At 34.3% G+C, this 13,240-nt stretch overlaps 1 protein-coding gene across 1 annotated transcript in view; it reads left to right on the forward strand.

Annotated features, from left to right (window-relative positions):
- CCDC152 (coiled-coil domain containing 152) overlaps positions 1 to 13,240 on the forward strand; it is a 42,701-nt gene that overhangs the window by 19,458 nt on the left and 10,003 nt on the right. Inside the window, exons 2-4 of the mRNA XM_041748470.1 lie at positions 1,009 to 1,102; positions 2,772 to 2,877; positions 9,689 to 9,757. Coding sequence (XP_041604404.1) covers positions 1,016 to 1,102; positions 2,772 to 2,877; positions 9,689 to 9,757 — 262 coding nt within the window. The 5' untranslated portion in view covers positions 1,009 to 1,015. The remainder of the gene's footprint in view (positions 1 to 1,008; positions 1,103 to 2,771; positions 2,878 to 9,688; positions 9,758 to 13,240) is intronic.

A 13,240-nucleotide genomic window follows, 5' to 3' on the forward strand; every position in this document is an offset into this window, starting at 1 on the left:
TGATCTTTCCTCAATCTAGGATCCCTAAATTTAAAATTTATATTTTCTTCTTCCAATTTGCTTGTGAAAAGCCTAAAGACAAGTGTCTCATACTTTTAGATTGTGTTAATCCTAATTCTTCTAGACCCTCTCGTAGCCCCAAATATAAAATCTGGTAGTTTTGCAAAAGTCAATTTGTTTGTTCATCCTAACTGGATGAGTTTGCCTCTGGAATTCTGTAGAATTTCTTATGATTGGCTCCATAGGACTGAAACTCATTTTTCATTTCAACAGTTAGCTGGCTATTCCCAAAGGAATTTGGGGGGGGGCAGGAGGACACAATTGAGTCCACAGCAATAAGCACGCTTCCAGGAAATCCAGCAAAAAAGTGTCTGTGGCATTATAGCTAACAAACATTTTAAACATCTTAAATTGAGAAGACCTGTATTTTGAAGTCACACAATCAGATTTAACAACACACCAGATTTTAAGTCCAGTTATACTGATGGCATAGAGATGAGTTGAACGATGGCATAGTTGTTTGGTTTTTTTTTTAATTTATTCATGAGAGACACAGAGACAGCAGAGACACAGGCAGAGGGAGAAGCAGGCTCCCCTGCTGGGGCAGGGGTAGGGGGGGGGCGCGGCTGATGTGGGAGTCAATCCCAGGATCACACACCCTGAGCTGAAGACAGACTCTCAACCACTGAGCCACCCAGGGATCCCATGATGGCATAGTTTTTTGTGTAATAGGAACAAATAATTTCTACATATGCATATAACATTGCACTAATTTTAGATTTGTTTAGAGAAAACTTGACTGGGGTGGCATGGAGAGGAATAGGGAAGGCTTAATGCATTTGTCTGCTATTAATAATGAGTATACAGAAATTTTCAGAGTGCAATGGAGCTCAAGTAGGTACTCTATGGGTGGAATACAGAAACTTTAGTATTTGAGTTCTTACCACTATTGTGGTGCTTACCTTTTGTTTATTTCATCCATTTCTAACCCTATTTATTCTTCACTAGTTTAGACATGAATCAAAGCAGCGAAGGATGTATGAAAAAGATTAGCAGTGTGAATCTTGACAAACTTATACATGACTTCTCACAGATAGAAAAGGTATGTAAAGATATAAAACAGTTACGGTAAAAAAGGAAAAGTGAAACAGCTTTTACCAGTGGAAAGCTGGGAAGAAAGAAAAATGTACCAAAAAATAATCAAGGTAAAAATAATGGAAATCTATTTTGCTAAGCCCTTTTTCATTTTTAAAATCCATATTTGAAATATATTTCATTTTGGATCTTTGTACTACTATATCAAAATGTTTCTGGGACAAGGAAACAGTGGATATACTTTGGCTGAAGTTAAAAGAAAAATACATCCTTAATGTTCAAAATGTCCATAAACCCAGGAATCTTTTAGTAAGAATTGAAATATTCTTACTCAATCCTCAACATCTTACCATTATGACTCATATTTTTTTTACTCTGTCCTATTCTGTTCCCCTTTCCTTCTCTTTTTGCCTAAAAACAGACGCATTTGAAGTCCCCCCCCCCAACTCTGGACAAATTACATGATAGACCAAACCCACAGTATATATTAGTGTTTTCCCCCCTTGTCTGCCTTGGAGATGAATAGGAATAGCAGTTGAAAAGATGTAGGTGAGTAAATGAAAGATTTGTGGAGTGGGTTTGTGAAGCAAAAATGGGAAGGGGAATAATACCTATCCCTTATCATTCTTCTCCATTCCTTCTTTTCCTCTGTACAGTATAGTATGGCCATAATAAGAAAATTTCATGACGATGGGTATTTTGAGGTAACATTATGAACTTTTTTAAAGCAATGAACTTCAGTTTTCTTAACCAAGTGACTCTTATTAAATAATAGAGAATAGAGAAAGAAATAAGCATTAGTGGTAGGAGAGGAATTGGTGCAAAGTTTTTGGAGATTATTCAGAAATATCTACTTTAAATATTTTAAATAAATATTAATTTTTGTGATGTGATAATGGTATTGTAATTATATTAAACATTTTATCTCATATCTCTTAGAGATACATGTAGATGGTGATATTTATGGATGAATTAGTATAATGTCAGGGAGTTACTTTGAGATAAATTCAGAAGCAGAATAAGGAAGTGGGTAGAGATAGAGATGATACAATTAATTTTTGAAGCTGTTCAAAAGGCATATGGCAGCTATTATACTATGTAGAAAGATACCAAAAAGATGTGTGAAGAATGCTTATTTATCATTCGTAATAGCAGAAAAGTGGAAACGCAAATTCTCAATAGGGAGACTAGTTAAATAAATTACAGTATACCCATAAATGAAACTCAGTGGAGCTCTTAAAAAGAATGAAGTAGTCCTACATGTGCTTATATGACATCATCCCCAAGATAACAGTTCTAAACGGAATATCAAAGGTGCAGAACAGAGTATAATATGATCTTTTCCTATAGTTGATAGTCATAAAATATTTTGGAAATATATATAAGGAATTGTTAACCATAGGACTGAGAGTTGAATAGTTGGAAAGAAGGGGATTCAAGTTAGGTCATATTTTTTATTTTCATAACTCTTTATAGGTCTGTTTTGTATTTTTGCCATGTTACTTTTAAAATTAAAATAATTTAGGTAGTTGACTTACATAAAATACATGCCAGACTTAGTATTAGACTTTTAGGTATTAAATGGTTTATGTTTTCATTAGTCTTCATTTCATTAGATAAAAAAAATCAAAATAGCAGTGTTACTTTGGTAATGATGTATATTATTTCTTCTACAGAAAATGATAGAAACCAGTGGAAAGAATAATATTCTAGATATGCAGTTGGAAAAAACTAACTATTTGTTAAAAGTAATGCAAACAAAGGAAGTCTCAATTAAAGAAGGTTAGTACTTTTGCTGCCTAAAGTAATACTAATTCTAATGAGAGTGTTTTTCGATACAACAGTGATTAGTATTATACCATACATTTGTAAAATATTTTAAATTCGCGTAGAACTTTCTGGGTTATTATTTCATTTTATCCTTATATAACCCTGGTAGACAGAGAAGACTGGTATTACTAATCTACCTCAGTAATGAAGAAACATAGGATGAAAGAAGTTAATCTGTCTGAGGCCACTAAACTAAGAAATGGCAAATCCAAGGCTCAGTCCAGGCCTTCAAAACCATGGGAAAAAATAGTAGTTGAATTTCTGCCTTATAATTACACCAAAAGAAATTTCAGATGGGTCCTAGTCTGAAGCTCTCCCCTCACTTCTGAGATAGCCAGGCCATGTGTGCCTCTTATCTCCCAGCAGCCATACTGGCCTCACTTGTGGTCTATTCTTCTTTGCCCACCTGCTGGCCTGCTGGGAGCCTGAGAGCCTGGGCTCTTTGCAGGGTAGGTGCTGCTCTTTGAGAATGTCGCATTGCTTTGAGGCACAGTGGTCTGGAACTACACACAGACAAATGAGCTTCAGCTGTACCTCCAGCCCCAGGGCCTGGTAGTGCTTGGCTTTCCCATGTAACCAGTTCAGGGCATCTGGATGGAGTCAAAAGAACCTGAATTCCCTCAGGTTCACCATGAAGTTCCTGGTGTGCCCTGACAGTGTGACTGTGCCTGACATTGAAACCCTGCTGTCCTGGGCCCAGCTGTACCTTGGATGCCCCCCGTACTCCTGCTGCTTGGGAGGTCACAGTGCTATATCCTCTTGGGGAGAGGGGTGGTTTCCATGATGGAGTTTTCTCTTAAATTTGCATGGAGGAAAGCCTGATGTTTAGGAATGTTCCCCAGGATGGGCACTGACTCTGTTCATCCCAGCCACCCTTTTTCCCAGACCAACACTCTCACTAATCAGTGCCTTATGTCAGGAGAGGGGGAAAATCCAAACATATACAGATATTTCCTTGCTATGTCAATTCAGAGGACCAAAAAACAATAGGGGCAGTAGCAAAAAGAACCCAGATCTTGGTTTCTAATACTATTTTACAATAAAAGGAACCAGGGCTCCTTAGAGAAATGGCTGATTCTAGGACTAGGGCAGGAAATATATTGAGATGAGCCTGAAGCATCTTGTAGTACCACAAAGCAGGAAAATGCTCAAAAAGATAAAACACTCTACAATGATGGGGATATGTCAAAGGGATACTAGAGCGAACTGAAAGGGTTCTCTATGGCCAAAGCTAGAACAATTTGATCAACAAACTAAATAGTAATATTGGGTTGTAACCCAAAGTATATAATAAATATCTGTGAGCCCATACTGATAAGGATAAATAAATAAGTAAATGAGAAGATACCTCTTTTCTGCAGAATTCCAAATAACTTATGTAAATGGTTTTCCCTCAAGGAGGTAAATCATAACGCCCCACTCATGAAGAGTGGGTTGTGTATAGTGATTTCACTGTGTAAAATATACAAAGTGGAAAATGGGGTGGTGGAGAATAACTATACAGTGGAGAAAACTGACATGTGTCACTAAAGGCAAGCAATCAAGGTCAACTTGATGTCATGTTGTTAGTATGTACCTTTGATATGATATGATGCACATGATACTTCACGTCTGTGATCTTCCTCCCAAAAACCCATTGCCCTGTCTAATTATGAGGTAAGCAAAAGACAAATCCCCATAAAGGGACATTCTACAAAATACTTGACCAGCACTCTGCAAAACTGTCAAGGTCATCAAAAACAAGAAAACTCTGAGAAACTATCACAGCCTAGAGGACCCTAAGAAGAAAATGAGTAAATGTGATGTGGTATTTGTGAATGAGATCCTGGAATAGAAAAGGAACATAACATAAAAAAAAAAAAAAAAACTAAGGAAATCTGAATAAAGCATAAATTTTAGTTAATAATGTTATCAACACTGGTTCATCAATTGTAACAAACATACCATACTAATATTAGATGTTAATAGGGTAAACTGGGTGTAGGATATTTGGCAGTTATCTGTAATACCTTCCTGATTGTTCTATACATCTAAAACTATAGTTTATAATAAAGGTGAAAAAATGAAACCACAGAAAAAATAGAAGATAATATTGGTTTTTGTGGATTTTTTTGTGTGTTTTTTAGTACAGATAAGGCCTTTCCAAATGTGACATTCATCAATAGGAACCTGATTAAATGAATTATGACATATTTATTTAATGAAATTCTAAGGAGCTGATAAAAAGAATAAAGTAGCTCCATGTGATATAGAATAATCTCCAGGGATCCCTGGGTGGCGCAGCGGTTTGGCGCCTGCCTTTGGCCCAGGGCGCGATCCTGGAGACCCGGGATCGAATCCCACGTCGGGCTCCCGGTGCATGGAGCCTGCTTCTCCCTCTGCCTGTGACTCTCTGCCTCTCTCTCTCTCTCTCTCTGTGACTATCATAAATAAATAAAAAAAAAATTTAAAAAAAAAAAAAAAGAATAATCTCCAAGATACAGTAAATGAAAATAACAATGTTCACAATAGTATGCTATCATTTTTATAAAAATATCTTTGCATACATAGAACATCTTCTCCCTCATACATTTGTATATCTCTGGAAAGATAAACAGCATCAGCATCCTGGTAATAGTGTTTGCTTTGGGGGAAGGGAAACTGGTCTTGGGGCAGAGATTGGAGAGATAATCATTTTTCACTATTTTATTGTGTTTAATGTGTATTTATTATTTGAGAAAAATAATTAAATGCTTTTTAAAAATCGAGTTTTACTTATTCTCAATCTAATGGCCTTTTTACTGGATAATACACAGCAGAAGTAAAAGAACTAATGGGAATGACAGCTTATAGAGTCAAGTATGTACTAATTCATTTAGAGAGGAAGAACAAACTACATATATGATTAGATTTGCTCAACAATAAAGAACAAGACCATGATATTGTATTGGCTACATTTGATATAAGATAAAGAATTTCTGTGTCCGTTCAAGATGATAATAATATTAGTATTGAGGGCCAAGTGCTAAAAAAAAGCCTTTTCATGCATAATTGTATTCAACATTTCCAAGTGCTTTGTGAAATAGATGTCAATACTCAAATTGCTAGTTAATGGTAGAGCCTAAATTTGAGCTCAAAATAATCATTTATTTACTCAATTATACAATATAAGAAGTAGCTTAATATTCTGAACTCTAACTTTTAAGATTTGGAAAGGATAGTATTCATTGTAAAGTCCAATAGAAATGGCGTGGGTAAAGATTTACACAGAGAATTAAAAACCTTATTCTAAAATAATGAGCAGTATCCTATCGTATGAACGATTTTTTATTGAACCAGTTTCCTTTGGGGAAAAAGAAAGTGTTGAGAGAGCCACCTTGTGTTCATATTTTGAAAATATGCATTTTTTAAAAATTCTGTATACTTTCAGTTTCAGGGCTCTGTTTTCAATTTGCTGATTACAGTTGATTCTTGAACAACACAGGTTTGAACTCCATGACACTTATATGCGCGTGTTTTTTCATAAATACAGTGCAATACTGTAAAGGTGTTTTCTCTTCCTTGTGATTTTCCTAATAACATTTTCTTTTCTCTAGCTTACTTTATTATAAGAATATAGGCTATAATACATAACACAAAATATGTGTTAATGGACTTTGTTATTAGGAAGGTTCTGGTCAATAGTAGGCTTAGTATTAGTAGTTAAGTTTCTGAACTTTATTTTTGTCTTAAACTAAACTTTACATACAATGTGGGGCTCAAACATATGACCCTGAGAGCAAGAGTCACATGCTCTACAAACTGAGGCAGCCAGGTACCCCAGTAGTTAAGTTTTTGAAGAGTCAAAAGTTACACACAGATTTTCGACTGCTCAGGAGTTAGCATCTCTAGCCCCCATGTTACTCATGGGGCAACTATACTGAGATAGCTTCAGCTACCATATTTCACAAATTGCTGGATTTATTCCTCTAAAAGGCACAAAGAGAAGAGATGGTAGAGTCTATGCCTCCTTAATTTTTTTAAAGATACTAAGTACTCCCTATACTCATGGTGGGGTTCACACTTAACAACCCAAGATCAAGAGTCACATGCTCCACTGACTGAGCCAGCCAGGTATCCCCTTACTTTTCTAATTGTAGCAGCTAACATAGTAACATGTGAAGTAGGCAATTCAAATATAACTTAACCATCATTCTATTACTGGGGAATACCAAAAAAGAATAAAAATGGAGGGTGGTGAGATTTTTGAGTGGGTGGTGGGGATGGTAGAGGAGATACACAGTGGAGAGAAAAACCACAATAGTCGAATTTTGTATCTGCATAAAGCTTTTAACTTCTACAAAATACTTTCATTAGGTGAAGAAAGTATGTGGAGACTCAGTGCAGGACCTCTAACTGAAGGCACAGTTTTGCATTCTCCCCTCACAGTATTGGTTCTTTCCTTTAGTCAATAAATAAAAATATTTCTGAACACCTATGAAACAGTCACCATATTAAGTATAAGAAATATCAAAATTAATAAGATATGATCTTTACTTGAAAGAGTTCACCATCTAGTGGGAGAAGCCACAAATAACTAAAATGAAATGTGAGAAATGGAGAGAAGAGATATATACAAATTGTTGAGAGGAGAGAAATAAAAACAATAACAATGTTGAATATTTGTGAGTAAATTTAGAAAGTATTGTGTTCTCTCATTCATTTGGGGAATATAAAAGATAGTGAAAGGGAATAAAGGGGAAAGGAGAGAAAATATCAGTGAGGATGACAGAACATGAGAGACTCCTAACTCTGGGAAACAAACAAGGGACAGTGGAAGGGGAGGTGGGTGGGGGTTGGAGTGACTGGGTGATGGGCACTGAGGGGAGCACTTGATGGGATGAGCACTGGGTGATATGCTATGTGTTGGCAAATTGAGCTTTAATTTTTTTTTTTTGAGCTCCAATTTAAAAAAAAAAGTATTGTTTTCTCGTTTGCTTGTCAGAACAGCCTTATTATATATGAAAACAGTCTTACATGTGAGGAAGGATAGGTATTACCCATACTTTTATTTTGCAGATGAAAAATATAAAGCTCAAATAAGTTACTTGTCCATTGTGTCATAGCTAGAGAGTGAAAAAGAGGAAACTTTATTATAGTCCCTCAGACTCCACGTTTCATGGTTTCATCAAAATATCATATAATTAATTCCTGAGAACGTATTGAATAGCAGATTAACAGCAGTATTTGAAATGAGAAAAACCTATGTTCAAGTCCATACCTTCCATTTACTAAATCCAGAATCCCAGGCAAGTGACCAAACCCCTATGGATGACTGCCCCCTTTGTAAAATCAGGCTAATAATACCAACTTCTCAGCAACCCTTTGAATACTAATTGGGGTAATGTTTATAATGCACTTAGTATAGTGCCTGGCAGAGTAAATGTTCAATAAATGGTATTATTATTATACATAGATAAGTTTTTATTATTTGATAGAAATATGGTATTTAATATTTAACCATCAAAATAGATGTTCAATTAGAATGAAAGCCAGTCAATATGTCATACTAGTGCATCCTGGCTAAAATATCCATCTTGGGCCTTTAAAACTGAAAGAAAGAGAAGAACAAGGCTCCATATTACTAGCGATTAAGCCAAGCACATAAAGGTGAAGTTGTCCTAATTAAAAAAAAAAAGAAGAAGAAAAAAGGTGAAATTGTCCTTAAATTTTACAAGTTTTAATATTTTAAAATTGTTATTCTTTTGTGATATTTTCATCACTATATATTTACCTAGTATAATTGTAAGCTTAAACTAGTGCAACCTGTGCTCCCTAACCTTCTAGTAAAAATGCAACAGCAATAACCATCATCAAGAGTCTTTCTCTAATACTGTTCCTACCCTCTCTCCAGGGCCTCCAACCTACTCATATTACTCTAAAGGAGTGCTCCTTAGCTGGTCTTCTTTGTGGTACTAAAGTAGTTAAATCATAGACTTTATTGCTGGACTGCTAAGGCTCCAATTGTAGCTCTACCACTTATTAGTTATAAATGTGATCTTGGGCAATTTACTAAATTTCTGTGTGTCAGTTTCCAAATATATAAAATGAAGCAAACACTAGAACCTACATCATAAGGTTAGGAGGGATAAATTATTCAATATTTGCAAAGCACTTAGAATACAAATATATGTTATTTTCAGACCAGAGCTTTTCCACTTACCCCTTCTTGCTTCAGTTTACTAGAATATTACCTGTCTGTCGATCAATGACTTGGCAAATGTTTATGGAATGACACTACTCTAAATATTAGGGAGAAATGGTGAACAAACAGAAAATAGCCCCTGATATCCTGGAGCTTACAGCCAAGTAGACTGCTTGGATTACAGAAAATTCCATCTGTGTTGCTACCGACCAAAGGTTTAGCTACTACTAGTTATAACCAAGAATATATTGAAAGCTAATATTCACATATCAGGGGATAAATGCTTGGAATGCAGGCACCCAGACATGTCCAAGTGTGCCTTCCATCTAGGGAAACTATTGCTAAAGCATGTGGAGCGGGAGATCCCTCCTATGCTGAATTTATTGTGCATAGAAAACTCATGACCAAATCCCAGAATGCATTTGATTTCAAGGGTAATTAAAAAGTACTTATTACATTATTTACTCTGAGATAGGTGGTTGTTTTATTAAGCTCTCATAATTGTTAATTAAGTATTTTATTTAAGTCTTTCAACTTTGAGAGAATAGTTCCAAAATGAAAACAAATAATTTTTGAATAAATATGTCTTTCATATTTTAGAATGTGATACTCTTCATAGTATGATAAAAGGGCTACAACAGACCATTGAGTCTCAACATAATTTGAAAGGTAAGTTAGAAAAAAATCTTTAAAATTATGTAATATCTGAGTATCTTTAAAAATAGTTTTTACATCATTAACAGTAAGTTTCTTTTAAGTCTGGTCTAACATTCATCTGCTAACACCAGGACTCCTCACTACCAAATCCTACTTTGCTAAATTATTATGAAGTAAGAAATACCACTAAATGGAACAATTCAGTCATATTCTGACAGGGACATCAGAGAATGTTTTATAATAGGCCATAATTCTCCTTATTATTTCAAAAGTTTAGAAATATTTATTCTTGGGAGTACTCTTGGTCTTTAATGTCCTTCTGTTCAGTTTTGAAGGGTAGTTATCTACTAGTAGTTACATGATGAATAAATAAACTATTCAAACTGCAGTGATAGTTTAATTTTTTATCATAAACTGAGGCTATGTTTGTGTAAATGAAGCCAACACCTTCAGCTTACCTTATTTTTGCTAGTCATGCTAAACCCATATGTGCCTATTCATTGACAAAATGGACAAAGCAACCAAGTGTTTTGTCCTGTTCTGACTTAGCTACAGTGCACTGGGACTTTCCTCTACTATATTGGAGATATAGATGAAATTGCCTTCAAAGTCCCTCCCAACATAAAACATCAAATAAGAATGTTTCATTTTAGCCCTCTATTTCTATCATAAAGAAAGTACTTTACAAGTGTAGGTAAAACATAATAATGATCTTACATACCATTTATTTACTTTGGCATAATATTCCTTATTGTCTTTATAATATTCTCATTGAAATTTATCTTTAAGAATTACTATTAGTTCTTACTCCCCCTCCCATTGCCTTACCCTAAGATATTTCTTCAAGTGTTGATGAAACAAATATAAAAATATATTAAGACTTCACATTTACATTGTCAAACAGTATCTGCAGTACAGAACAGAAAGGATTCTTTTTACCAACAATACACCACTAAAAGCTGTTCTAGAGATCAAGAAGGGTAATAGAGAATACCATCTCCAATGCCTTTTATTTATTTATTTATTTTTGGCTTAGTCCTACAGACTTCTGACCCTTATGTCCCATAGATTTTTCACTTTTCTTGGCTCTAGCAGTCTGTTCATTGTTTTCACCCTTTGAATGCCATCACACGCCTGGTTTGAGATTTCATTTTGCCATCTCAATGCTGATGGTTCAGAACAACTTTTCCCTTCTCTGTGACTAAATATACCTAACTGCACTTAAAAATTTGTGAGTTTTCATTATCCTTACAATCCTCTTATTCTAGGAGCCAAATGGTATTTAACTTAGTTCTTCCCAAGATTTTGTTCAAATAAAACATCGGCCAGATATTAAAGTTATTTTGAAGTCCCAGGAAGTTAATGTTAAAATATTCATTACTGAATTATAGTTATTTTTTGTAAAAAAAAAAAAAAAGATGTATTGACCAGTGGTCAAGGATACAATCTTTTCACAGATATAATATTCAGTCTTTGAAGTAATGTGTGTTTGGAGTTAAAAGCATGGATATAGGTCCTTAGAAATAGAGTATGATTCATCACAACATATCAAAATGATAGGGATTTCTCCTATATTATATTACTGTATATTATATGCTAGTTTAGGAGAACCCCAGTAATTCATTGTATGACAGATAGTATCATTCTTCCATCTAACATGGTTAGTTACTACCGGGCAAAGAAAACAAGATTCAGAGATTTTTGTTCATGGAAAGAGAATTCAGGAATTTAATTTAGGAATTCAAACACATGGGCAGGATGTCATGGAGAAGAGAAACATTAAATCAGCTGTAAACACAAAGCACCTCTAAAATCAGTAGAATTCAAGCTTATTTTTGCCAATTATCTCTAGATAATTTCTTACAATTTAATATTGCTTTTTTTTATGTCTGAACTAAACCTGAATTACTTGAATTTACTTAGACCTTTATACTCTATCAGGGTAAGTTTTCAAAAAGACATTATTATGTATAGTATGACTTTACTATACAGAATCAATCAATCATCGTAAGCAAAATGATTAATCAAAATTGGTCACTCACTATAATGTTTTTAAAAAGATAATAGCTATAAAAGAATTATCTGAGAAAGGAAGCTAATCAATGATTAGTTTACTCCTAAAGAAAAAATTATTGCTCAAATTGAAAGTAGTTTGAAAATTTTAAAAATATATGACACAAAAAATATTTCAATTTATTGGAAAAAGAGTGGCATGTTAACATATGGTACTGGCACGACTAGCTTTCCATCTAGGAGAAAAGAAAGTTGGACTCTTTCCCACCGCATTAGAAATAAATTCCAGATGGATAAGACTTCAATGTAAAAAAGAACAATAAAAACTTAAAATTCAGGATAGAACACTAGCTGTATCCAGGATTCAACCTAGAGTTGTGAGGTATCTTTTTAACCAATATGGAAACCTCAGATACTATATAAAGAAATAAAGATTTAAATGACTTTCTTAACAACAACACAACAAAAGTACAAACAACAGGAACACCTGGGTGGTGCAGTCAGGTAAGCCTCTGACTCAGTTTCAGCTCAGGGCATGATCTCAGAGTCTGGAAATCGAGCCCTCCACTAGGCTCAGTGCTCAGAGTAAAGTAGGCTTGAGTTTCTCTCTCCCTGTCCCTCTCCCCTTCCTTCCTGCATGCACATGCACTCCCTCTCTCTCTAAAATAAATAAATAAATCCTTTTAAAAAGTACAAACAACAATAAAACAATTTTGCATGTTATTTTGTCACACAAAAGTAAAAAAACAAGTAATTCATTTGAAAAAGTGTTTTCAAATACCAATGTAGGTTTTTAAAAATTTTTTATTTAAATTCAATTTAGGTCACATATACTGTGTTATTAGTATACATTGGTAGGTTTATATACTACCACAAAGTGGGATTTATCTCAAGTATGCAAGACTGGTTCAACATTCAAAAATCCATTAATTTAAAAAAAATCCATTAATTTAATCCAGAGCACCAACAGACTGAAAAGATGATCTTATTAGTAGATGCAGAAAAACTATTTAACAAGATCCAACACCCGTTCATGATTTAAAAAAAAAAAAAAAATCTCAGTAAACTAGGAATAGAGGGCATGTACTCAACTTAATTAAAAAAAAAAATCTATAAAAGCCTACAGCTAATACCATACTTAGTGGTGAGAAATTAGAGGCTTCCCACTAAGATCAGAAATAAGGCAAAATAGCCTCTCTCACCATTCCTTTTCAATATTGAACTAGAAGTTCTAGTTAATGCAATAAGACAAGAAAAGGAAATAAAAGGTATACAGATTGGAAAGGAAGAAACAAAACTGTCTTGGTTCATAGATGACATCATCTATGTAGACAATCCCAATATTTGGGGGAAAAAAAGAAAAACCTGGAACTAATAACCAATTACAGCAAGGTTGCAGTATACAAAGTCCATATACAAAAATTAATTGCTTTCCAATATACAGCAATGAAATTTGAAGTTAAAACACAATGCTATATACAT

Source organism: Vulpes lagopus, chromosome 3 (assembly GCF_018345385.1).
Source record: "Vulpes lagopus strain Blue_001 chromosome 3, ASM1834538v1, whole genome shotgun sequence".
Lineage (NCBI taxonomy): Eukaryota > Metazoa > Chordata > Mammalia > Carnivora > Canidae > Vulpes > Vulpes lagopus.